This window comes from Cervus canadensis, chromosome 14, assembly GCF_019320065.1.
Source record: "Cervus canadensis isolate Bull #8, Minnesota chromosome 14, ASM1932006v1, whole genome shotgun sequence".
Classification (NCBI taxonomy): domain Eukaryota; kingdom Metazoa; phylum Chordata; class Mammalia; order Artiodactyla; family Cervidae; genus Cervus; species Cervus canadensis.
Genome location: NC_057399.1, coordinates 11,559,252 through 11,587,073, shown reverse-complemented (window position 1 = coordinate 11,587,073; position 27,822 = coordinate 11,559,252). Strand labels below are relative to the sequence as shown.

The window sequence follows — 27,822 nt, the reverse complement described above, 5'->3', positions numbered from 1 at the left end:
TATCTTCTAACTACACGAGAGGAGTCACTACAGAAACACAGGGACCTCCAAACAGCTTGCAACAGCTGCGGACAGGGTAACAGTTCAGAACAGGGACAGAAGTTCTAACCAGGGCACAGACCACACAGAAGAGCTTCTAAACCCTTTCTGGTGGGTGGGGGATGGACGGCTGTCTCTTTTGAAAGCTATTTAAATTACGGGTCCATGAGCCTGCTCTGTTTAAATTAACTTGCAAAAGCCCATCACTATAAAACATTAGTTTTTGGGTAAAATGAAAAATTCAAATTTTGTTCTAAAAGGATTACTTTCTTAAAGTTAAATACAAAAGTGTCTGATTGGTTCTGAATACATTATTCTTAGGGAGCTATTACCTTAAGAGATTTTGTGGATGTATACAATAAACGTTTGTATAAAAGAAGAACTTCCTGGCCTTTATTAAAAAGTTGCAGAGTATTGGCAGGAAGATCATGATGCCCACCTACCTCGGTCACTTCAGGTGTGAGTAAACCACTCACTTGCGGGGTAGTCTTAAGGAAAACGCTAATAACAGCGTGAGCTTATCACAAGCCCTGTCCCAGTCCGGCATGTGTCCTGGGCCTGAGGAGAGGGAGCTGGTGGCCACCACATCATTAGTAGGACTAGTGGGAAGGCTAAGTGAGTAACATGCCATAGGCTCGTGTTCCCCTCCAGCAGGTGTTTCTATGTGGTGTCCTGACTTCATGGCAACCTAAGAATTAGTAGTATAGTAAAAGAACTGAATCGAGTCTCTCAATATGTTGCTGACATCAAATACTGTGATAACACCCTAATGATTTTTCTTAACATTTTATTATGAGATGTTCAAAACATACAGCAAGGTTGGAAGAATTTCACAGGGAATATATGTTTACCAAGACTCAAATGTCAACACTTTACTAAGTTTGTTATATCAGTTATCCAATAGTCTATCCACCTATCAATCATCTTCATTTTTGATGTATTTTCATAAATGAATTGCAGACATCTACACCCATCCTTCTAAAACTCCTTGGCAATACATATCATTAACTAAAGTTCAATATTTTTCTTTTGTTGTAAAATTTCCATACAATGAAGTGCACAAATATTAACGGTACTTTTGCTAAAGAAGTTTAGGCAAATGCATACACCTATATAATCCACACCCCTATTCAAAATATATTCTTATTTACCATCACCCCAGAAAGTTCCTTCATGCCCCTTCCCAGAGACAACCACTTTTTTTCCCTACCAGATTTGCCTGTTCTAGGACTTCATATAAATGGACTCAGACATTACGTATTCCCCATGATGATTTTTAAAAGACAAATTCCTAAGCGATTCAAAGTGTCTCAGAAACAGAGTAGTGACAAAGACAGCTTCTGGGATCAGATTCCGACGCACTCACTGAGCAGCTGCCATGAGCGCCTCTACTCTGGGGACACAGATGAGACAGATCATCTCTGCCCCAAGGAGTTCACACTGTCCTGAGGGGACACAGCCCACACAGCCTGGTCAGAGTCCTGGAGTGGAGACAGTCATCACCACAGAAGGAGACCTAATCCAGTCTGGAAACCAGTAGGGAATCAAGGGAAATTTAACGTTGTACCTAGGAACTTGTCTCAGGCAGCCAATACTCTGTACTATCCGCAATTCTAGAATCTTGTAAGTCAAAATGATTTGCCCTTAAAAGGGCAGTTTTACAGTACTGAGACGTCAGGCGTTCTGCCAAAAAAAACGATAAAAGTTACAAACTGATATTGGGGTTACTGTTTTCTCTAGTTTGAATTGATATAAACTCAGATGCTGTATTCAGCATTGCTTCCAAATGTAAAAACACCATGCTTTTCTGTTCCCAGACCACAAGTGGCGGAAGTTTTGATGGGCTCCAAACAGCAACAGCAAAGCTTTAAATCTTCCTGGACTTTGGCTTAGCTTTCTGAAGGCTTATCACACCCATTATATCTCCAAGTTTAGGTCCTCACTTCCTAACTCGTTTTCACTCATTACCTTCAAATTTTGCACACAAATTAAAAATGAAAAGTACTTGGATCCCTTATATACCAACTTTCCCCAATGGCTGTTTTCTAGTGGGGAAATATGAGGAGGGGAGCCCAAGAAAATGTGATGGTATTGGAATTTGTTTAATCTTTTTCCAGCGAAGTATGACAGGGATAAGCAAAGTTTGGAGGCTTCTTTTATCCAAAGGGAAAGGAGAAAGCTATACACCAGGAGCCACCTATTGCTACAGATATGATGACCCTTCAAAGAAATTAGTTTCTTTTTCCTATCATTTGAAACAAAAAGTTAGCTAGCATCTCAGTGTAACTAAATGCATTCCCCTTTTTTGGTGTTCTGTCAGAAGCAAGTCACTGCTGACTAATGACTGGAGAGAACGTGAACTGAACACTGATGGTAAAAGGGAGAGCAACTACCGAGGTGGTCTGCTTTAAACAACTCATGGCACTTCTATAGAAACAAAGCAGCAGGCAATGACAAACCAATTTTAAGGAATACTTTCTTCTTGCCCTTCTCAGTCAGCCTGACTCAGCTGAGTTCCACAGTTCACAAACAGCTGCAAGAACAGAAAAATGAAGTGCCTGTCCATTGGAATCCTGCTGCAGTTGCAGACCTCCCCAGGCCCCCCACCCTGCGTCACACCGTGAGAAATGCTCTCTACTGGCCTCACTCTGCCCGCAGTTTACAATGACATTTCATCAGAGGATGTGCTGAACAGCCCTTTTATGATAAATTTCTTAAAAAATTCTAAAACTGGAATGTTTTAGAATTATTATTAATATATGGCAACTGCTTCCTCATCTGGTGGTCCTCATCAGGCAAGCTCAACTATCCCTAGGGTCAGGGAGCACCTTACAATTTAATGTGTAAACCAACAGTGCAACTCATATGATTTCACAGTCGCCTAACAGAAACAAGCAGAATGAAATTAAAAGCAGATATAAAAAGCTCAGAAAGCACCAATATCCAGACCATTTAGCTTGGGAATAAGCACGACCTGAAGGTAAGTGAAGTTGCTCAGTCGTGTCTGACTCTTTGCGACCCCATGGACTGTAGCCCACCAGGCTCCTCCATCTATGGGATTTTCTAGGCAAGAATACTGGAATGGGTTGCCATTTCCTTCTCCAGGGGATCTTCCCAACCAAGGGATTGAACCGGGTCTCCTGCATTGCAGGCAGATGCTTTACCGTCTGAGCAACCAGGGAACCAAAGCTTGAAGATACATTATTATAATACAAAGTATTAATAAGCTGACTTTACCAAGACAGTTTATACTCAGTAAGGGAAGAGTTTATTTGGAAAAAAACCTTAAAAACAAAAAAGCTTTGCAGTCAACCTATTTAGAAAAGAAACTTACTTGACCAAACAAAATGGATCAGTGAAGAACTGTTTTACCTACAAAGTTATCAGGTGGAGTCACTAAGAGTCAAGGTAGCATGCTAAATGGTCTACCAAGAAAAAGACTGAGAGACTAACCTACTACAAAAAGCAAAGTGCTAGTGACGGTAACCCAACCACAAGAGAAGACCAAATAGAAAGGCCTTTAAAAAAGAAAAACAAAAAACTTTATTCCAAACAAATACCAAAAGAAGCACATTAACTCAAACATTTAACAGATTTCATTTAAAGGCATATAGTCACAAAACTCAAAATATCAAACAAAACCAGCTGTGTGTGCTTAACCACTTTTAATAATGAAACTTTAAAAAAAGAAAACATATAGAGACTCCCCCACAATCTGGGAGCCATTTAGGCAAGCATATATTCAGTATTAGGCAAAAAGGCAGCATTAAAAACTAAAAATCCTCAAATTTAAGGAGAAAGCCTATTCAGGTCTTTGATACTCATTTATTAGCACACGAGAAAACAGATTATTTTCAAAGCATCAAGTCTGAGTGCTTACCCTTTCTTTAAATGTGATCGCCACTGCGCCTTCATCTTGACTGCATACCCCTCACACAACAGTACTTCATCTACACTGAATAGTCTTGTTGGTCAGTCTGACTGGCTTACCGTGAAGGCCTCCAGGACCACTGTCGTCGTCTTCTTAAGGTCTGTATGGCCTTAGTTATAACTGAGTCTCACCACGTTCTCAGCTAGGGAACTTCAGGTCTTCAAAGCTGTTTATATATACACAGTTCTGTTTCATTGCACAGTTCACAATATATAGCAGGTGATTATATGTAATATTGACTATTGAGACAAAAGCACCGACTATCTCCAACTACAAAAGAAACAAAAGACACACTCGCCACCACACAGAGGCTGTGTTTACTCTGTAGTGCGTCCTGAGGGCTCACACCACGCTAAGGGTGCTAAGTATAGAATCTATCCCGTATTTTTGGTGGCATCAGAATGAAGTACAGGAGGCAAGACCCAAACTGCCCTCTGCTCGGAGCTGTCTGCACCACACGTGTAACAGAAAGGCCACTTTTAAAGCTTTTCAGATAAAGTTATTCCATCATTATATGCCTTTTCAAAATCATTACCATACTAGTTCACACTAAAGGTAAAAACAATAGTTAGAATCTCTTACTTACTAATAACACATTTTGACTTCTTTTAAATTTCAGACAAAGCTGTTGGCTACCACAAGTTCTGTTGAGTTTTCCGTCAAATTTAAGAAACTATAGGACAACACAAAACCATCCCTGGTAATGTATTTGCAGTTTGGTCTTCAAAAGCTGTAAAAAGTGACAAAGAAATCAATAAAGTGAGTTAAAACCATTAAAAAAGATTTATTGTTTTTAAATGCCACATGTTTGAGATAGCAGAAACCAAAGCAGCCTTCCAATTCTCACTTTGCTTCTATTTCACAAAAGTGCTTTAGAGTTTAGATTTCTATCACCTACATGGAGTGTATAGGCAAAAGGAAGCCCTGTAGAACTGAGTGAACTGGAGCCCCCCTGCAGGGCCAGGGCGTGACCGCAGGCCGACTCACCCGCACACGCCCGAGCACCCAGACACGCCCGCGAGCGCAGGACACACCAGAGAACCAGAGGTCCAGGCCCCGCAGGGCCTCTGCTGCCCATCCCTGAAACCGGTTCAAATCCTGACTCTGCTCCACAGGCCACAAGACGCCACTCGCATTTACCTGGCGTTAAATCCTCACTTTCTCAAACGCTTGCACCCGCACCTCGGTTTCTAGAATGAACTGCCACTTCCAGCACAGCATTACCAAAGAGCCTCTGCAGAGCTGGTGAGCTTCATCACCATCTGGCAAACACGTGACGACCCCCTGACCCCTCACAGCGGGAAGGATGATGGTCCTGTCGCCTGGCCAGCCGTCCCGCACTGAGACGTAAACATCTTTTTTGGACTGCCTGTCCAGGAACTGAGTAAACTACCATTTGGGGCCCTGGTTTGATTTTGGTCAGCATGTGCACATATTCACATGCAATCATCCAGAATGATGAAAGACTAATAAAAGCTAGGTGCCCTGCCCCATGTCAAATGCTAGAAAGCCATCTTAACTACCTAATAGTTACACATGTGGATTTTTTAAAAGCTGATAAACCATTTTTCTAGGATATCTGGTATGTTTTACTAGTTATTCAATACCAACTGAATGAACCAACTTTGCTTTTTTATTTTAAAAAAATATTTTAAAATCTGATTCCTTTGACAAGCAAATTTGTCTGTTAGGTGATGGATAACTATGCTACTCAGCTATCACCAACTTCTAGAATTTAAAACTAATATTTCACATATCTTTATTTAGGCCTTATCCTCTCAAACTGTCTTACTATTTAAATGATAAGATGGCAAAACTGGGTTCCCAAAATGTAAAGATCCTAACAGAAGTTTCTATTTCCAAGACTAAAATTTAAAAAGACAGCTTAACACTGTGGGTGAAAGTTATCCTGAGTTTTTTCCCCTCCTTCTCGGGAACACTTAGAAACCAGAAGAAAAAAAAAAAAAAAAAATCTGAGGTCCAATTAATAGACTTCCAAAATACAATGGAAGCACTTTTGTTGTTTTTTAAAGGGAGTTTCAAGAGAATAGGATACCTGAAAATGACAAACTAATACTCAAAGGAAGAAAGAAAAACAAACTTCAAAGTTCTTCACTAAGTTGGCAAAAACAATTCAAAGTTGAGTTAAACAGAGCTAGATCTGAAATACAATTACAGGTTTCCTCTGCATTCCCACGGAACCTTTCGTAAGCCGAAATGGCACAGAGTGAAGAAGCAATTACTTTTTGTAAAAGCAAAAATCATCTTCAGATTTCTTTTGGTTAGTGGAAACAGGTACTAATGTAGGTCTTATGTAAAAGCAAAGTGGCATAAAGGAAACTCTGGAAAAGTGGGGATACCTGTAATATGAAACTTAATGGGATGAAACAAAATTAACAAAATTTAAGTCTCCAGATCTTTTGGCAATGAAATAAGTGAAATATAAAAATATTTTGGAAAGGTTTAAGGTCAAGTTCAGAACTACACAGAAAACTTTCAATCCTAGAAAGCAAACCTTAAATGCTTGAGTCTACCATGTCTAGACAAATAACTCAGAAAATGACCATCACAAGAAGTGCTTAGTTTCAAAACAAATACAAGCAATTTATCATGAAAAGCCTACACATAATAAACTATTTTTCTTCTCTCTTCTGCTCCATTGTTCTACCATGTACATGCTTAAGTTCACAAAACCTACCCTTTGCAACTCCCTCTAAGAGCAGAGAAGCAAGAAATAGAATAACAGAAGGAAGCCTGAGAATTCATGGGACCCTAAAAGCCTTTTCTCTGGCTGGTCATGGCCACTTATGTTTCAGTACAGAAGACTTCTGGAAAAAAGAATCACACCTTGGCTGTTTGTTTCCTTGTCAAAAAGCTATCAGAGAGACAGCTAGTAACAAGGCAACTGGCCTAAAGGTCTCAGATAATGATTTAAAAAAATCCCACCCCACTCAAAAAAAACCTTTAAATTTTCCAACTGAAACCTTTTATTCTGAATTTGTTGGGGCTTAAGGAAAATAGCTTTGCCCAGAATTCACTGTGCCCTGGACTTATGACACCAATTTGTATTTGGCCCATTAGAAACAAGGCCAACTTGCATCCATCTTAGGTCTATTCAGTCGACAAATGGCACTGAACCAATTTCCTTCATATAATCTTTAACAAGAACTCGTAAGTCGCATTAATTATGCCCCAAGAGATGAGGGACCGATGGTAATTCAGATGGGCACCTCGGAAAAGATTTGTTAGCTTCCTGTCCCGTTCTAGCCAGATTTTTTGGAAAACCTTGGGGAAAGACTGAAACTCCCCGCCAATCTGAGACTGCATGCGCGTCTTTACAACATTGACTGGAAAAAACAAGATTCCCAACATGGCACCCAGCAGGCCCCCACAGATAAAATCATTAACCAAGTGAGCACTGTGAGTCGTGGCTGTAGGCAGGTGCTCCTTTATGGGGCCGCGCAGGCCGAAGAAAAGCACGTTGCTAAATCCATTACGGAAGAGGACGGGAACCAAGCCTCGATAATACTCTCGAATTCCATGGCATTTCAGCGCCTTGAAAGCCTGGTACGTGTTTGTAAATTTGTCATGATGCCTGTGGTCCTGAAGCAATGTTTGGACTCTTTCCAGTGGAGTGAAAATTGCTTCTGTTGTCCCTGCAAGGACTGCGGCCATGCTGCGGGTCGCAAACTCTGGGGAACTGATATGCTTACGGAGAAGGCAAGATAAATCCTCATACAGACCAAACATCAGTGCCAGTGTGGTTGTCTTCTGCATTAATGGGGGGAGGATTCCGCGATACAAGTTTCGAAATCCGTCCCTCCTCAACTGCAGTACAGCATCCCGGGTTTTGATTCCATAGAGCTGTTGCCGAAAGAGGACCTTCTGGATGGGAAATGTGATCGCGATGTTGTTGAAGGCCGCACAGCAGCCGCACAGGTAATGCTTCATCTCACTGACACTTGCGATATGAGGTGCTATATCTTGCTTTGAAGATGTTAGGATTGGGGGCCTCTTTTCATGAGCTTCTGAATCCATCATGTTGCTTAAGATCTTTCTCCGTCACAAAGGACCTTTTTAACCTACAAACAACCAAATGATAATAGGTAAACCTTTATATACAGTACTTAACATATGAAAAATTCCCCTAACTTTTCCTCCAATTTTTGGACTCTATTACATTTGGGGGGAGGGGGCAGCCTGAAGCCCTTTCAGCAGTCCAGGGGGTCCTCTCTTTTCCAGCTACATACCTGCATGAGGCTGGATTTTCTGCATATACTTCAACCAAAACAATTTATCACAACAGATCAAATGCAGAGGTAGATATGAGATGCCACTCACCTTTTAAGCTGTACATTAAAGAGACTTACAAAACTGTAAAACATATTTCTCATTAATTTTTTGGGAGGGAAAGTAATTATTTTTCATGAAAACGTGTTGCTTATGTTAACATGTAATGGGTTTATTGCTGTTATTCTAAAGTGAATTAATATTTTAAAACTTTGTTTTTATTTCTAAGACCATGACTATTAATCCATACAAATAAAGGCTCTTTGGGGATCCACAAAATTTTTTTAAGTTTGTAAAGGGACCAAAAAATTTGAGAACCACTGGACTAGATCATATGTAATGCCTAAATTACATAATGGTACATGGTATTATCCTTCTGAAACAGATTCAAAGGGCTCTTGTAAGTAATAAAATAACAAGACACACATTCAATCATTCTGTCTGCTAACACTTACTTAGTATCTACTGTAAACTAGGTCCTCTGCTAAGTGCTAGACATTCAAAGACAAGGAACTTGCAGTCCAACAGAGGACTGCCAAGGTAGACAGCCACTTCAGTGTAGCACCTTCTGTGAGAAGCATCTCCTGTGGGAACACGGGTAAGGGGCAGCAAGTGCATACTCTGTGACGTGGAGGCTGGGAGGACAGGGTCCAAGACAGCCTGCAGGTATATGCTATACACCATTGTCACATCCTTAATTCTCAGAAACAACTCCGTAAACACTACTTCCCCAGTTTTACCAACGAAAAACCAGTATCCCCTTCATCTAAGGTACAGTGAGTAGCTGGTGGAGCTGCCGTCTTGAGATGAAGTCTGCCTCCGAGTTCCCGTTCCTCTCGTCACACCACAGACGGCAGTGACGTTGGTAGGCTGTCCTGGGACAGGCTGGCCGTACCAGACCGTGCTGAGAAAGACCTGAAGCCTCAATACCGAGGCTTAGCCCACTGAAGAGAATGAAGGCAAGGGCCTACCCCTGGAATACATACTTTCTAAAAAAAGCCAGATTACTCCTTGCCAGTCATCCACAACCTAATTAAAAACAAGCAAAGGACTTGAACAGACATTACTCCAAAGATCTACAAAATGACCAATACACATACAGAAAGAGGCTCAACATCACTTATTGTCAGAGAAATGCAAATGAAGACCTCAGACTCATTAGGACAGCTGCTATTAAAAAAGAAAAGAGCAAGTGTTTAGTGTCGATGAATGGTGCATCCACTAGGGCAAATAGTATGGCAGTTCTTCAAAAAATTAAAAACGGAACTACCTATGAGATCATCACCAATCCCACTTCTGGGTACACATCCAGAAGAATTCATCGCAGGGTTTCCAAGAGATTGCTGCACATTCAAGTTCACAGAACTATTCACAGAGCCAAGAGGTGAAAGCCACCCCAGGCTCTGGATATATAAACAAAACATGGTATATACATACAACAGAATATCATGTAGCCTTTAAAAGGAAGGAAATTCTGTTACATGCTACAACATGAATCAACTGTGAGGATAAGGGGAAATAAACCAGTTATAAAAGGACAAATAACCATGTAATTCCACTTACACAAGTACCTAAAGCAGTCAAATTCCTAGAGATGGAAAGTGGGATGAATGGTGGTTACCAGAGGCTCGGGGAGGTGGGAACAGAGTTCTACTGTTCACTAATGTGTATAGCTTCAGTTCTGCAAGATGAAAAACTTCCGGAGATCTGTTTTATAACAATGTAAATATACTTAATGTTACTGAATTTACACTTAAAATTGGTTAAGATGGTAAATCTTAGCATACATTTTTTTTTTAACCACATACCTAGAAAAGAATACATGTAAGAGTTTCAATTATAAGTAATTACAAGAATAAAATAGGCCACTTAAACCATCTAGGTCTTTGACATATGACCAAAAAAAAAAAAAAAAACCACCTCCCTTCCTAAACAAATTTACTGTTCTTTCCTCCGCATACCACACACACGCTGCTGTAAACTGCTAACCATTCAGGACAGAAGATGTTAAAGAGAAACGTCATCACGTGAAGTTGGAGCAGAGTGAGGTGCAGAATCAGAGAGCGTACGCCCAGCTTACAAGTGCAGGAGCCACAGACACGGGTCAGAAAACACAGAACATACCTACATGTGTGACTCTAGTTTTCCTTCTAGAAATACAGCCTGGGGACACAGTTATTAATAGAAGAGGTACACAAAGACTCAACTACAGGACAATTGCAACAAGGCTCTTAACAGAAATAGAGGGTCAAAATTAAAATGTGGAACAGAAAGACACGCACTGCATAAATGAAGATGTAGCCAACTGGCAGGATGTCATACAGGTACTCAAAATAAAGGAGTATTTACATTTACGGCTCAGTATATTAATTTGAATTTTTAATGGTGTTAATGAACTGTTGGATAGCAGTGAGTCCTTTTTTGGATAAAGTATCACAGAAAAAAAATAAAAAAATAAGGGAGAATACTTTTATTGACATGGCACAATCACATTTTTATTAATATATTTAGATAAATAGAAAAGCCAAAATTAGTTTTATATTTTCTGATTTCATAATAATGCTATATTTTCCTTTTCTATATTTTTCAAGTTGAATTAGTTGGAGACAGTGATAAATCTAAAGGTCTAATCAGGACAAAAGGCCAACAGTGACAGAGGGACGTGACAAAGTTCCCAAGTGACCAAAGGCAAGCTGCCGCCCTCCCCGAGGCTGCTTCCACACGTACAAGCAGCCGAGGCTACCCACCCTCACACTGGGGCAGGAGTCAGCTGCCGAGGGCAGCTGCCAGGACCCCTGCCAGGACCCGTGCGTGCTGGGGACACAGCGAGCTCTGAACTGGGTTCTTCTGTTTGCTTCACTCAGACTCGCATGATAACATCATCAAGATGTTATTTTCATTTACTTCTGTGAGGAATGTCGTCTTCTTTGCCTGCTTTTACACTGGTCTCCTCAGTCTACTAAGAGATTTTAATTCAACCCCTTTATTCAACTCCTGTAATGTTCAGAGGTTAGGGATAAACGACCTTGGCCTCAGGGGAGATACGACATGCAGACGACTGGGTCACAGTGTGATAAATGCAACCACAGGAACGCGTACGAGGTATAAGCTGTCTGGAGATAAAGACAGGGTGGGCTGGGACCCCCAGGCAGGGCTCTGAAGTTGAACAGGACCCTGGTTGTACCTAAGGGTGAAGCACATTTTGGCCAAAGGCAGCAGCATCCTATTCCCGACGAGTGTCTGGCTGGAGCTCACTGTGGAGGGAGACGGATGAGTGGCAGTCTGACACAAATGCTGGCTAGGACCTGCATCACCAGAGACCTCGTGACGATCCCAAGACCCTCTGATGCTATGATGTTTTGTTTTTTTTCCCTTTCTCGTGTGAAGCCAATAGAAACAAACTATTTTCCTTAGGCATGTTATACCAAGATCTGTGTGCCCTTTTCCCAGAAGACAGACTATATTAAGTAGAAAATGTAACACCTATATACTCTAGCCCAATGGCTGTTTGCAGTTGGAGCTGGCTTGCTATCACATTTCTATTAGAAGAGATAAACATGCCCTCAGTTGAGAAGAATTATGCCTGGAAACCACTGCAGCCCCAGTGGACTGTAGCCCGCCAGGCTCCTCTGTCCATGGAATTCTCCAGGCAAGGATACTGCAGTAGGCTGCCCTGTCCTTCTCCAAGGAAAGCCTGCCCCAAAGGAGGTAATAACAGGAGTCAGGAACTCCCCTCTCTGCAGCCACCTGGTCACACCTGCAAAATGAGACAGCGCCAGGGCCCTGACCCTCCCTGTCCACTCCCAGCACCAGAGAAGCCGCACCACCCCTGGACACCAGAACACTGTGTCCACCTGAACAAACGTCACCTCTGGCAGAGGCTGGAGGACTGGGACTCACCTCTAAATGCGGCTTAGTCCTATCACGATGGGGAAAAAAGGGACGGTAAAAACAATGGGTGCTGAGGGGGTTGGGAGAGGGATGGAGCACCAGTTTAGGATCAGCAGATGCGAAGCTATTACACAGAGAATGGATAACAAGGTCCTAGCATACAGCACAGGAAATTATGTTCAATATCCTGGGATAAGCCACGATGGAAAGAATACAAAAGAGAATGTATATATACATGTATAGATAATGGAATCACTTTGCTGTAGAGTACAAAATAACACTGTAAATCAACCATGCTTCAATAAACTAAACTAAAAAAACCACACGTTTAAAAAAGATGTGTATTTCTCAAGAGAAAAATAAAAGTGTAATTAATGAAATACACATATGTCCTCTCCTCCAAGCTCACTGCCCTATCCCAGGTCCTCTTCATCTCCTGCCTGACCACTGACAAACCCTCTTTACTAGTCAGTCTGACTCTAATCACACACTCCATCCCATCCCCACCAACCTCTCCATCATTAAAAAACCTGGTAACAGCAGCAGATACCCCAGTGTTTTGAATGGTCATATAGTAGTTTATCCAGAGAAGGCAATTGCACCCCACTCCAGTCCTCTTGCCTGGAAAATCCCATGGATGGAGGAGCCTGGTAGGCTGCAGTCCATGGGGTTGCGAAGAGTTGGACATGACTGAGTGACTTCACTTTCATTTTCACTTTCATGCATTGGAGAAGGAAATGGCAACCCACTCGTGTTCTTGCCTGGAGAATCCCAGGGACGGGGTGGCACAGAGTCGGACACGACTGAAGTGACTTGGCAAGGCTTAGCAGCATAGTAGTTTATCAAATGGATATATTATATGTAATTTATTCTATCTCTTATTTATGGTCGCTGTTTCTGATTTTTTCCTTTTAAACAATGCCGCAATGGGCAACTTTGTAACTACACCTGGGGAACTCTCACAAATTTACCTGTAGGGTAAAATCTTTAGAATGGACTGCTGGCTCAAACTGCAGTACATTTTAATTTGAAAGCTATGCCAAATTGCCCCCAGAAAGCTTACCTGTGATTTACATTTCCATTAAGTGTATGCGAGTTCCCAGTTTCCCTGCCATTTCTAGCACCACATATTAAACAGTAATTTCTGCCCATCTGATGGGTGAAAAAAAACTTGCCACTGAAATTTCTTGATCAAATTGAGCATTTTTAGTATTTATTGACCATTTGAATTTCTTTTTACTGCAAAATTTCACATTATCCATTTTTCTGAAGGCATTTTGTTTTTTTGTTAATTTGTAAGATTAATTTGTATCTGAAGAAAATCAATCCTAGTACATTAAGTAAGTTGTGGCAAATACTTTCTCCACTTTGTATCATTTTTGTGATACTGAAGTTCCTACTATGGATATGACACCTACTGATTCTGGCCTCTAGGTTTTGTGTGCTCCATAGAAGGCCTTCACTATTCTTGAAGTATAAACACGGATTATAAGTAATCCACACTTCCTTCTGCAACTTCTGTGGTTTTCATTTACCACTTTAAGTTTCCAGGTAAACTTGAGTGTATTTTTGTCATATTCTTCTCCAAAATCTTGGTATTTCATAGAAGTGACTTTATAAATTTAAATAACTCACTTTCTCTAAATTGAACCTTTAAAAAAAAACTGTCCCTTACAAGGATGTGCTTTCTTCCTATTTACTTTTTAGAAACTTTAGCGGCATTTAAAATTTTGTTCACGGATCTTGAAATTTCTCATGACCAGGTATTTTACCTTTTTAGTCCCTATTATGAAAGAGTTATTTTCTTCCAATTAATTTTCTGCTCTTTGTCTGAGTATGAAACAGTTACCAGTTTCTGTGTATTAAGGTTAAAGGCGGCCAACAGCCTCTATTTCTCAGGTTTTTTTGGTCGATCTGTTTGTTTCCACTACATAAAATATCAAATAACTTTGCCTTCTCCTTTATAGTATGTATCTTTCTTATCGGATTGGCACGTACTTGCTGAACAAAACTGAACTATGGTAATAGTAAACATCGTTATACTCTGACATTTGTGGGAACTCCGGTATGTGAAGCATGACGCTGGCTTTTGGTTTGAGGAACATGAAGTTCTTATCATCTGACTGTTTATAACCCAAGTCCTAGCAATTTCAAGTTTATGTGGGGAAACAAGTCATCATGATACAAAAATATTCACTGATCAACTGGACCATATAAAATTTGTTCCCACTCAAGCAATCTGTTTACCATCTCTCCCTGCCCATCTTTAGGACTGGGCTGCCAACATGAAGTGATAATGTCTTCCCAGAGCTATTACACAATTTTACCTGACAAATTACACTGTAACCCCCAACACTTCATTCTGCATTCATTCTAAGAATTAGTACACCTACAATGATAATTTAAGCCCCTGCCCCCTGCCATTTACTAGGAAATTTGTTTCCCATTAAAAACGGATTCCATTTTTCTAGCACTCAGTTCAGTTGCTCAGTCATGTCACTCCTTGCAACCCCATGGACCGCAGCATACCAGGCCTCCCTGTCCATCACCAACTCCTGGAGCCTACTCAAACTCATGTCCATCATGTTGGTGATGCCATCCAACCATCTCATCCTCTGCCATTCCCTTCTCCTCCTGCCTTCAATCTTTCCCAGCATCAGGGTCTTTTCTGACCAGTGGGTTCTTCGCATCAGGTGGCCAAAGTATTGGAGTTTCAGCTCCAGCATCAGTTCTTCCAAGGAATATTCAGGACTGATTTCCCTTAGGATGGACTGGTTGGATCTCCCTGCAGTCCAAAGGACTCTCAACACATGTAAATCCATGGCTGATTCATGTCAATGTAGGGCAAAAACCACTACAATATTGTAAAGTAATTAGCCTCCAACTAATAAATAGGAAAAAAAAAAGTGAATCTTCTCCAACACCTCAGTTCAAAAGCATCAATTCTTCTGTGCTCAGCTTTCTTTATAGTCCAACTCTCACATCCATACATGACCACTGGAAAAACCATAGCTTTGACTAGACAGACCTGTTGGTAAGGTAATGTCTCTGCTTTTTAATACGCTATTGGAAAAGACCCTGATGCTGGGAGGAATTGGGGGCAGGAGGAGAAGGGGACGACAGAGGATAAGACGGCTAGATGGCATCACCGACTTGATGGACATGAGTTTGAGTAAACTCCGGGAGTTGGTGATGGACAGGGAGGCCTGGCGTGCTGCGATTCCTGGGGTCGAAAAGAGTTAGACACAACTGAGTGTCTAACTCAGTCAGAACTGGCTGACTGAATCAGGTTGGTCATAACTTTTCTTCCAAGGAGCAAGTGTCTTTTAATTTCATGGCTGCAGTCACCACCTGCAGTGATTTTGGAGTCCCCCAAAATAAAGTCTGTCACTGTTTCCATTGTTTCCCCATCTATTTGCCATAAAGTGATGGGACTGGATGCCACGATCTTAGTTTTCTGAATTTTGAGTTTTAAGCCAACTTTTTTACTCTCCTCTTCACTTTCATCAAGAGGCTCATTAGTTCTTCTTTGCTTTCTTCCATAAGGGTTGTGTCATCTGCGTATCTGAGATTATTGATATTTCTCCCACCAATCTTGATTCCAGCCTGTGCTTCATCCAGCCCAGCATTTCGCATGGTGTACTCTGCATGTAAGTTAAATAAGCAGGATGACAATATCCAGCCTTGACGTACTCCTTTCCTGATTTGGAACCAGTCTGTTGTTCCATATACAGTTCTGTTGCTTCTTGACCTGTATACAGATTTTTCAAGAGGCAGGTCAGGTGGTCTGGTATTCCCATTTCTGGAAGAATTTTCCACAGTTTGTAGTGATCCACACAGTCAAAGGCTTTGGCGCAGTCAATAAAGCAAAAGGAGATGTTTTTCTGGAACTCTCTCTGTTCTGATGATCCAGCGGATGTTGGAAATTTGATCTCTGGTTCCTCTGCCTTTTCTAAATCCAGCTTGAACATCTGGGAGTTCACAGTTCATGTATTGCTGAAGCATGGCTTGGAGAATTTTGAGCATTACTTTACTAGCATGTGAGATGAGTGCAATTGTGTGGTAGTTTGAGCATTCTTTGGCATTACCTTTCTTAGGGATTGGAATGAAAACTGACCTTTTCCAGTCCTGTGGCCACTGCTGAGTTTTCCAGATTTGCTGGCATATTGAGTGCAGCACTTTCACAGCATCATCTTTTAGGATTTGAAATAACTCAACTGGAATTCCATCACCTCCACTAGCTTTTGTTTGTAGTGATGCTTCCTAAGGCCCACTTGACTTCACATTACAGGATGTCTGGCTCTAGGTGAGTGGTCACACCATTGTAGTTATCTGGGTCATGAAGATCTTTTTTGTATAGTTCTTCTGTGTATTCTGGCCACCCCTTCTTAATATCTTCTGCTTCTGTTAGGTCCATACCATTTCTGTCCTTTATTGTATTCACCTTTGCATGAAATGTTCCCTTGGTATCTCTTAACTTTCTTGAAGAGATCTCTAGTCTTTCCCATTCTATTGTTTTCCTCTATTTCTTTGCATTGATCGCTGAGGAAGCCTTTCTTATCTCTCCTTGCTATTTGGAATTCTGCAAATAGGGGTATCTTTCCTTTTCTCCTTTGCTTTTCGTTTCTCTCCTTTTCTCAGCTATGTGTAAGGCCTCCTCAGGCAACCATCTTGCCTTTTTGCATTTTTCTTGGGGACAGTCTTGATCACTGCCTCCTGTACAATGTCACGAACCTCCATTCATAGTTCTTCAGGCACTCGATCAGGTCTAATCAATCCCTTGAAGATATTTGTCACTTCCACTATATAATGGTAAGGGATTTGATTCAGGTCACACCTGAATGGTCTAGTGGTTTTCCCTACTTTCTTCGATTTAAGTCTGAATTTGGCAATAAGGAGTTCATGATCTAAGCCACAGTCAGCTCCTGGTCTTGCTTTTGCTGACTGTATAGAGCTTCTCCATCTTTGGGCACAAAGGATATAATCAATCTGATTTCTATATTGACCATCTGGTGAGGTCCATGTGTAGAGTCTTCTCATGTGTTGTTGGAAGAGGGTGTTTGCTGTGACCAGTGTGTTCTCTTGGCAAAACTCTATTAGCCTTTGCCCTGCTTCATTTTGTACTCCAAGGGCAAATTTGCCTGTTACTCCAGGTAGCTCTTGACTTCCTACTTTTGCATTCCAGTCGCCTATAAAAAAAAGGACATCTTTTTTGGGTGTTAGTTCTAGAAGGTCTTATAGGTCTTCATAGAACCTTTCAACTTCAGCCTCTTCAATATTACTGGTCGGGGTATAGACTTGGATTACTGTGATATTGAATGGTTTACCTTGGAAACGAACAGAGATCATTCTGTTGTTTTTGAGATCACATCCAAGTACTGCATTTTGGACTCTTTTGTTGACTATGATGGCTACTCCATTTCTTCTAAGGGATTCTTTTCCACAGTACTAGATATAATGGTCATCTGAGTTAAGTTCACCCATTCCAGTCCATTTTAGTTCACGGATTCCTAAAATGTCGATGTTCACTCTTGCCGTCTCCTGTTTGAGCACTTCCAATTTGCCTCGATTCATGGACCTAACATTCCAGGTTCCTATGCAATATTTCTCTTTACAGCATCACACTTCTATTACCTGCCACATCCACAATTGGGTGTTGTTTATGTTTTGGCCACTAACAATCAACTTAATAAGGGCCTCTTAGTTTTTTCAAACATGAGAAGGGAATACACATTTATTTGTTTTTACCATCACCTCCACCCTTTTCCACCACCACTACACTAGGAATCCATCTTGAACTCTGGTCAGTTGCTTTCAGGAAGCTACTGAGAGGATCCTATGGACCCTGGAGACAGAGCCAGTTAACATTTAACAGGTACAGATAACTGCCTGTGTTCCTGGGTTCAAATCCTGGTTGAATTACGTATATACTGTGTGACTTTCAACAAGTTACTTCATGTCTCTATGGCTTAGTTTCCTTGTTTATAAAATAAGAATGCTATCTACCTCACAGGCCAGCCAATTAATTGAATAAATACATAGGAAGCACCCAGGAAAGTAATCTACGGCACAACAGATGGCTGGACAAGGATAAAGTACTATTGTTCTTTTCTGATGTGTTTGTTTGGTATACACATGAGTGCATTGCTTGACAATTTGTCACCCTTGCAATCCTACTTGGCCACAGTGAAATATTCGTTGAATGTACCACTACAGTTGGCTAATATTTTAAAATTTCACATCATTATTCATAACATACTGAGTTTCCGATTTCAGTAATACCTTCATGTAAAGTTCAGATGTCAACGTTCCATTCCCTTTGTAAAAGAATCCTGTCATTTTTCCTTCTTTAAGCTGGTAAACAATTTAAATCTTATCATAATTATCTTTTTCTTGAAAGTTAAAAGAATTCACCTGAAACACCATCTGGGCCTGGTGTTTTGGGGGATGGTAGCTTTTCAAAGACCTTCTCAATTTCTTCCATTGTTACTGGTCTGTTAGGTTCACTTTCCAGGGCCAACTGTGATAACTGGATTTCCCTAGACAGAACAAAAAAAAGTCTGATTTACTTAGTTTTATAAAGCACTTGTTATTTAAAAGAACACTTTTAACCTTGTGTGTCTATATTCCCTTTTTTCTTGAGCAAGGTAGCCAGTTTAACTAATTCACATTTCTCTCATCACAGCAAAGAACCAGTTTTTTTTTTTTTTTTTTTCCAGTTTTTAAATTTACCAATTTTACTATGTTTCAGTTTTCAAAAATTTTGTTTTTCTTCTTCATCTCCTGCTCTGGGTTTATTTTCTTCTAATTTCTTGAAGGGAAATTTCTTATTTTTATGTATTCTTTGTTTCATAATTTGAGTATTCAAGGCTTTGTATATTTTGCTTTAATCAAAACCTTTACTATTCCTTTTTAAGCCATTCCATGGAGCGTTTTGGTCTAATTGGTGGTTACCTTACCATCTGTATCGTCTCCTGTTCTTCACCACAGTGGCTTTGACCTGGGATGACATGCACCCTTTCCAGAGTCCAGGCCTGTTTAGGGTTCATGCATCATAGCATATCTCTAACTTATGCTCAGGAGAAGAGAATCTTTCTTGTGTAGGAAAGATCCTATATGGATGAACCTTGCTATCTGACAACTACCCTCCAGTCTGAAAAGCTCCAATGACAAAAACACCCTGAGGGTGACCTTCACCAGTGGGAGAACAAAGCAGCCACAAGCAGCCAAGCTCACCAAGTCCACGGCTGGGGGTTTTGACCACAGTGGGACACTGGTCACGCGTGTACATGAGCCTGGAGTATCCAGGCTCCATAACAGACTCGCCACAGAAAGAAAATCAAACAGAGACTTTTCAAAGTGGCCATCTTTCTGCCGGATCATGCTGAAATACAGAGTGAGAGGGAAAGAAACTGAGATCTTAAAATGAAGCCAGGAATGTTAAAAAGTCCCTGTTCTGTTCTGAACTTTTAGTCCATCCAGGACAAACAGGATTTTCCAGCACAGATACGAGAAGCTACAGATCTGGTATCTAGCTGGGGCCTCCTTGACCTGCTGACTGCATTATTTTGACTTTTTTTCTGGAAAAGCACTTTTGATAAAAGCTGCATAGACTTCCTCCTTCATACCGAAAGTAATTTATATAGTACTGGCATTGTGCCATGGAGTATTTGAAGACTCAATTTTTAAACTTGTTAACCTGCTTCTGACAGTGCTAACTCCCCTTTCAACAGATGTCTCCCTTAATTCAGGATATGATCTGTATATATGACAGCTGTCCTTCACACACAACTTTTGTGGGTATGCATAAATCTGACTTTGGGAGAACTAGGAAAAAAAACACAGTTTTTTAATTTGTTTAAAACAGATCTACTATTACATTTTGTGCTCTTAACGAACTAAAGGCATCAACAGCATTTTTAGTTTAAGAAAAATTGTCCTATAGATGCTTGAGAAGTTTGCCAGGGCATAGAGTTTGATAATCATTAATCAATCAGTCTTCTATATCCTTTCTTACCGTTTCAGCTGCCACACATGAGTTTAAACTCTTACTAGTACTACACTTGTCAATCTAAGATTAACCAACATTTTAAAAACAACTTTATCATAGAAATACTTTATATCCATGTAATGCTTTGCTCTTCTTCAGTTTCAGGAATAACCAATGTTAAAATCAACAAAAACATCCAGATTCATGTATGCTATTATGCCGTAACACAGTGACAATTTGTAAATGTAAAAAAATTTCATTTTTACATAAAAAACACATAACAATCTAAATTATAAAGTCACAACCTACAAACTGTTTAACAATATACATCTCTAATAACACAAACCAAGATACTTGTACATCTGAACAACAAAATTTTGTTCATGTTCACTCTTAATTACTGGAATGGTACTTGCATTAGTTTACAAAATTTTGCAAATTAAAGTACTTCAACTAGTTTTGTCATGACTCTTTGGGTCTGCTATTAAACAAACAGAAAACTGGTTAATAGAAGCCAGTCAGTCATTTCTTGACTACTGTACTAAATTATTTTAAGAAATCTAAAGAACATATGTACATTTAGGGTTTCAGATTTTTAAAAAATAAGCCTGGACTTAGGAAAAGGAACATAATGAAATCTTTCCAGACTTCACAGATTTACAGCTTTCTCCCTCATTTCATCCTACACACCAGGATAGTGTGAAGAGGTGTTCAATTCAGCAACAGAAGGAAGGCTACTGTGCAGGATATTCTTCTGTAGCAAAATTTAAAATTTTGCATGTTTATCTAGAGTGTGAACAAGACTAAATTTCTTTGCTAAACTGATCTATATATTTAAATGTTTTAACATGGATACTAATTCTTTGCAATTTATTGCAAAACTTATTTGCCATAAGTTTACATTTGCTTGCTACCTAAAACACTCAACTTATGTCAACATTAGGAAACAAAGTTAATTAAGCTGACTTTTATTAAACTCCAAGTGTCAATCAAACTTCTGTGGCAGAAGAAAACAGTGTAAAGTCTAAATGCTCACTGTAATTTACAGCCCACGGGATAAGACCGAGATGTGATCCAGCACAAAGGTCTTTGTGCAAAAACTGGGGAGAAAGCAACTGTAATTCTCAAAGGATGTTGACTCCCGCAAGTCAGCAGGTCTGAGTCAGCATTCAGAGCAAGATTAATCTGGGTTCTAGTCCTAGTTAGGACACTATCTTGCTACTATAAATACAAAGCAATGTCTATAATTTAAAAATTCCACTTCTCTGGGCTAACTTTAATCTACCAAAGGAGAGACCAGATAAATGCACTCTCTCTTAAAAGTAACAGCTTGTGATCTTTCCCTGGGATGCACTCGAGGTGACTCCAGATCCAAAGCGCCTAACCTGTGCTCTGACACCACTAGCGGGCCCAACCAGTCCTGACACCTTTTGATTTTATGGAATTCTTTCAAAACAAGGGCACTACAGAGTTACTTTACGGGCTTCTGTTTCACTGCTTGCAGGTGGGGATTAAGACCAGGTGTGTACAACTGTAAGGGGCAAAAAAGAAAAGCGTAAATAAAGCTGAGACATCGACACGCTCCACCTAGATAAGCTTAGTAATTGGTACAGAGATTTTCAATTAACAATGCCCACCCCCACTTCCCCACCATCACCAAAAAAAAAAAAAACCCACCCTGGTACAACGGAGTTTCTCGTAACGCGAAGCAACATGGTGTCGCAGAACAAGCATTGTTTGGCCGGGTAGCTGAACTTACCGCTCCCCTGGCGTCCATTTCCCCGGCCTGTGGTTAAGGGGGAGGGGAGGGGAGGGGAGTGGACAGGATCGTCCAGGCCTCTCCAGTCCCTGACATTCAACGGAACCAGAGGTCCTGGAATCCCAGGCCCCGAGATGGCAAGGAGCCCTTCAGCGGTCCCAGCGCCGCTCTCCCAGGACTCAGGCAAAGCCCGGCCCCTCCCCGCCCAGCTATCAGGGCTCGCCGGGAGGCACCTCCCCGCCCGGGGCGCGCCCAAACGAACGCACAGCCTCCTCTGCCGAAAAGGCTCTTCCCAGCAGCCAGACGGCGCCCTCGGCCCGGAAAAGCCGGGGCGGCAGAGCAGGGAGCCTAGAGCTGGCCCCGGCGACTGCGGACCCCACCCGGGATGGCGCGCGCGGGAACAGCGGGGCGCACCGAGGGGAGGCAGTGCGCGCGCGCGGACGGGGGTGGGCGCCCAGCAACCGCGCCAGAGGGCCGGACAGACGGCCTCCTCAGAGCCTCCTTCGTGCTTCCACTCACTCCACGCGGAGGCCGGGGACACCCCGTGCTTTCCTTTCGCCTGCCTCCCCACTCACCCATCGCCGCGGGCGCCCGGCTTCCACGCCCGGCAGCGGCCCGCCCGCAGGTTGGTGAGCCTGCGAACCAGCGCAGGCGCAGACCTTGACCGACCCAGCGCTCTGGGCGGGGCGTGACGCGTGGGCGGGGCGTGACGCGTGGGCGGGGCGTGACGCGTCCGGCGCCGCCGAGCCCGGTCACGTGAGGGAGACGCTGACGCACCACCTCTCCGTAATCCCGCGGAAGGTCAGGTGAGGCCGGCTAACTCCTGGCCTCGGTTCGCCGCCGCAGGGCAGGTGTAGGGTCACCCATCACACCTGTCGTCAGGCTGTGGGGTTCCGCTTGCTGGACTAGCGTGGCCTTGGTGTACGGTGGCCCTGCCGCGCCACAAACAGCCAACGCTTTTGCTAGTGCGCAGCCTGTGGGAGGACCCCTGGGAATCGACAGTTGTGGATGCAAGCTTGCACGTGGGCCTAGGCCTGCAAAGTCCCCACCTCGCTACCCTTTGTGTCATTGGTTAGATTTCATCAAACGCTTGGAGTTGCCTTTGGTCAGCTACTGATACTGCAGTTCACAGAACACCTTTAGAGTATACAAATGTGTGTGCTCTAAAATACACAGATTATTTAAAAGCCCCGTTTCCTTCCATTTCAGACAACTTGCACTTCTTGGACTCCACTGCACTCAGAGTTAGGAGGCCTAGGTCAAGTCATAGGGATCCTTGAGCCCCAGATCTCTGGAAAGGAACGCCTGCCTTACATCTTGGCCTTTGTAAGAATCACTGGGAATAACGATCAGACTCTTTTATCAACTGGAAGGCACACGCATGTGAGGGACCGAAGGAAATGGAAAGGTCAGCCTGGGAGCGAGGTCCTCTGGAGGATCGTCAAATATGTGATGGCGTACCAGGTGGCTCGTTGCTAAAGAATCTGCCTGCCCATGTAGGAGGTGCAAGAGCCCCTGGTGCATCCCCGGGTTGGGAAGATCCCCTGGAGTAGGAAATGAAAACCCACTCCAGTGTTCTTGCCTGGAAAAGTCCATGGACAGAGGAGCCTGGCGGGCTGCAGTCCATGGGGTTGCAAAAAAGAGTCAGACACCACTTACAGCTAAACAACAACGACACGCTCTTGCCTTGGGGTTTGTCCAACGAGCAGCTCCACTGGGGTGAAATAAGGTGCGGGGTGGGGGCTCTCCCTGTGAACTTCCCCTGAGAGCGCTTTGTAGATACTGACTGCTTGAGCTGGTCTGATGAACTGCTTCTTGTGAGGTGGGAGGCCATGCTACCTAATTTCAGCCAGTGCTCTGCTGAGGTACCTACTGTGTGTCACTGTGTTCTCTTGGGGGAGCTTAGAGTGCAGAGAAGGCTGTAAAAGCCATAACTCTGAAAATTCAGAAGCATGGGGGGCCTTTCCCCTTAAGAGAGAACCAGGGATGGCTTCATAGAGGAGGAAATGTTGAATTGGGCCTTGGAGGATGAATGAGTGAAATTTGGACTAGTGAGGGAAGTCATAGCAGAAGGAGATAAGATTGTAAAGGTCAGGAGGTGGGTCTGTTATTGCAAACCTTGACAGTTAGATGCAGGCATCTGGCATCTAACTAGTGTGCAGAGATAGATTTCAGGCTCCACGGATAATGACAAGGCCATTCTGTACCTTGGAATCATTAAAATCGGGCAACAGTTGGGGAAAGGCATTTATGCCAGAATTATGTTTGCCCTGTCGTGTGTGAATTCCTATTTGGATGTATTATTCGAAAAATAAATAAATTAGGCAGGCACCCAGTGTGTTCATAGCATAAATAATTCATTTCTGATTAGAATGGAGAGGTTATTCTCCTGTGGTAAAGCCTGAAGAGGAGGCAAAAATGGAAACTAAACACACAGCTGGGTCACAACAGACTCAAAAGAGGGGGGAATCCCCTCAAAAGAGGGCAGTGTCGACAGGAACACTCAGCTCGGGAGCTAAGCCAGTCTTTCTTTTATGCAGTCGGTCACAGCGCTGGCCTCTCCCCCACCAGCTCTTAGGTCCTTGTCAGAAACCTCCCAGATCCTTAATTGGCTATTCTTGGGAGTATGAATGTTGGAGGTCAAAAACCTCTATTATCTGATTCAGGATTCATCATAAAGTTATCCTTTCATTTCTCTATCCTCATCCACCCATTCTTGTAGTCTTTCTTCAGTCTCTTAAAGTATTCTCTATACCTCCAGCTTCCACAGCATCTGTCAGATAACATCCTCTAACCGAGTTGTTTTTTTTTTTTTTTCAGGTTGCAAATATTAATCATTTAATGGTTTTCTTTTATTTATTTGGATGGTATTTTATGTTATTTTGTCTGATGGAGAAAGTGAAAGTCGCTCAGTCATGTCCAACTCTTTGCAACCCCATGGACTATACAGTCCATGGAAATTTCCAGGCCAGAATACTGGAGTGGGTAGCCTTTCCCTTCTCCAGGGGATCTTCCCAAACCAGGGATCAAACTCAGGTCTCCCGCATTGCAGGTGGATTCTTTACCAGCTGAGCCACAAGGGAAGCCCAAGAATACTGCCCATCTGATGGAGAAGTCATCTCTTTTTCATATTTTTTTCACTTAAAAATTTTTTAATTGGAGGATAATTGCTTTACATTGTTGTATTGGTTCCTGCCATATATAAATATATAAATATACATATTTATAGCCTGCCTCTTGAGCCTCCTTCCCGCATCCTACTCCACCCCTCTAGGTCATCACAGAGCATCAGGCTAGGCTCCTTGTGTCTAACCCAGTTTTGATTATCTCACCCCTCAGCTTAAAAACTTCTAAGGGCCCCATCTGGTTTCCGCAACAAATCCAAACTCCTTACCTTGGCTTGTGGGCTCTCGGAGTCCTGCCGCTTTACTATCTGCCCACCTCATCTCTAGCTTCATCCTCTGCTTCAGTGTTGCGCAGTCTCTCAGTGTTGCAAACCCTTGTTTCTTAAACCTTTCTCCCTCTTTCATCATTGACTCTCAGTAGTCAAACATGTTAACCATTTAAGGCCCTCTGCCTTCTCCCTGGAAAAGCATGTCTTATTAACCTGGGCAGACATGGTTGCCCGTGCCCTGCCCATCGCACACAGTTTGGGGCACTTCTAATGTCTGTTTATGTGACAATCATGTGTGAGGGTGGCTCGCTTTTCTACTAGGGCAGAGCTGTCTGACGTTTCTGACCCTCTGACTCAGTGCTTGGCAAAAAGGGTGTTTCCCCAAATGAAATGCTGGTGGAGAGGGTCTGGGTTCTTGGAAAAAGGGCCATGGGAGTGTTGCAGATGAATCTTCGCTTAAGCACCCTCTACTCCCCCTTCAACCTCCCCCTCCCATTAAAATGCTTTCCAGAAATGTGTCCAGTGCACTTATCAGCCCTTTTGTCCACAAAAACAGCTTTATGCAAGCTGTCGTCAGTGGAGCCTTGGCTGCCTTGAGAGGCTCTGCCCGGATAAGGTCACCGGCTCTGTCCCTAGCAAGGGGTCAGTGACTTTTCTTTCCCTTTCTGGCCACTCCCCGACACATCCCCAGGCTCCAGCCACGGGCCAGCCACTTCTGGGTCCCTTCCCTGAAGTCTCACTTCCCTGCATTCTTTGACGCGTCCTAGAACCATGTCCAATTTGTCCTCTCCTCTTTGAAGGCTCTGCCTGCTTCATGACAAAGTTGTATTCACCCTTCACTGCTCAGCTTATGCAGAGGCTTCTTGATGCTCTTCCTGACCTCACGGCCTGACACAGAGCTCCCTCACAGGGCTGTCCTCTGTGCCTCGTATGCATGTTACAGATCAAAAAGTTGGATCCTGGCAGATGCGCTGTGAAGCCAGAATTTCCAGGGGAGAGTCATGTTGGCCTCTCTAGCTCAAACACAAGCCTCACGTGGTTCCTTGTAGACACGTTAGGGGAACAACAGCTCTAAACTGATATCCTGACCCATAACAGTAACCTAAAGTTTGAATTCTTCAATGGCAGGGCTCAGGAATGCAGCCCAGAGAGGAAACTGGGGTTTAGTCTTAACCAGAAATGAGCAGGGCTTGAAACAGACATATACCAAGCACTGTGAATGCCAATAGAAGAATGAAAATGCCCTAGCTGCAATCAGGGAAGGCTACCTGGAAGAGTTGATCCACAAAACATAACTAGGACTTAAAACAGGGCCCAGTTCAGTTCAGTTCAGTCGCTCAGTCGTGTCCGACTCTTTGCGACCCCATGAACGGCAGCACACCAGGCCTCCCTGTCCATCACCAACTCCCAGAGTCCACCCAAACCCACGTCCATCGAGTTGATGATGCCATCCAACCATCTCATCCTCTGTCGTCCCCTTCTCCTCCTGCCATCAGTCTTTCCCAGCATCAGGGTCTTTTCAAATGAGTCAGCTCTCAGCATCAGGTGACCAAAGTATTGGAACTTCAGCTTCAGCATGAGTCCTTCCAATGAACACCCAGGACTGATCTCATTTAGGATGGACTGGTTGGATCTCCTTACAGTCCAAAGGACTCTCAAGACTCTTCTCCAACACCACAGTTCAAAAGTATCAGTTCTTCGGCGCTCAGCTTTCTTTATAGTCCAACTCTCACATCCATACATGACCACTGGAAAAACCATACCCTTGACTAGACAGACCTTTGTTGGCAAAGTAATGTCTCTTCTTTTTAATATGCTGTCTAGGTTGGTCATAACTTTCCTTCCGAGGAGCAAGCGTCTTTTAATTTCATGGCTGCAATCACCATCCGCAGTGATTTTGGAGCCCAGAAAAATAAAGTCAGCCACTGTATCCACTGTTTCCCCATCTATTTGCCATGAAGTGATGGGACCGGATGCCATGATCTTAGTTTTCTGAATGTTGAGTTTTTAGCCAACTTTCTCACTCTCCTCTTTCACTTCCATCAAGAGGTTCTTTAGTTCTTCTTCACTTTCTGCCATAAGAGTGGTGTCATCTGGATATCTGAGGTTATTGATATTTCTCCTGGCAATCTTGATTCCAGCTTGTGCTTCCTCCAGCCCAGCGTTTCTCATGATGTACTCTGCATGTAAGTTAAATAAGCAGGGTGACAATATACAGCCTTGACGTACTCCTTTTCCTATTTGGATCCAGTCTGTTGTTCCATGTTCAGTTCTAACTGTTGCTTCCTGACCTGTATACAGGTTTCTCAAGAGGCAGGTCAGGTGGTCTGGTGTTCCCAGCTCTTTCAGAATTTTCCACAGTTTATTGTGATCCACACAGTCAAAGGCTTTGCAACAGTCAATAAAGCAGAAATAGATGTTTTTCTGGAACGCTCTTGCTTTTTCAATCATCCAGCAGGTGTTGGCAATTTGATCTGTGGTTCCTCTGCCTTTTCTAAAACCAGCTAGGACATCTGGAAGTTCACGGT

General features: G+C 42.6%; 1 protein-coding gene across 6 annotated transcripts; it reads right to left on the bottom strand.

The window, feature by feature from the left end:
* Positions 1-809: 809 nt before the first annotated feature.
* Positions 810-25,417, bottom strand: SLC25A51 (solute carrier family 25 member 51). Of its 6 annotated transcripts, none has more exons than XM_043487382.1 (4): positions 22,476-22,584; positions 19,388-19,535; positions 18,566-18,690; positions 810-8,052 (listed from the first exon to the last, which is right to left on the bottom strand). In XM_043487382.1, exon 4 carries the CDS (start codon positions 8,009-8,011, stop codon positions 7,118-7,120), a length of 894 nt encoding a protein of 297 aa, XP_043343317.1. In that variant the 5' UTR covers positions 8,012-8,052; positions 18,566-18,690; positions 19,388-19,535; positions 22,476-22,584; the 3' UTR covers positions 810-7,117. The 6 variants fall into 6 exon arrangements, with proteins under 6 accessions (XP_043343317.1, XP_043343318.1, XP_043343319.1 ...); XM_043487383.1 differs by lacking the exon at positions 22,476-22,584 and adding an exon at positions 21,901-22,444; XM_043487384.1 differs by lacking the exons at positions 19,388-19,535; positions 22,476-22,584 and adding an exon at positions 25,295-25,417.
* Positions 25,418-27,822: the final 2,405 nt, after the last annotated feature.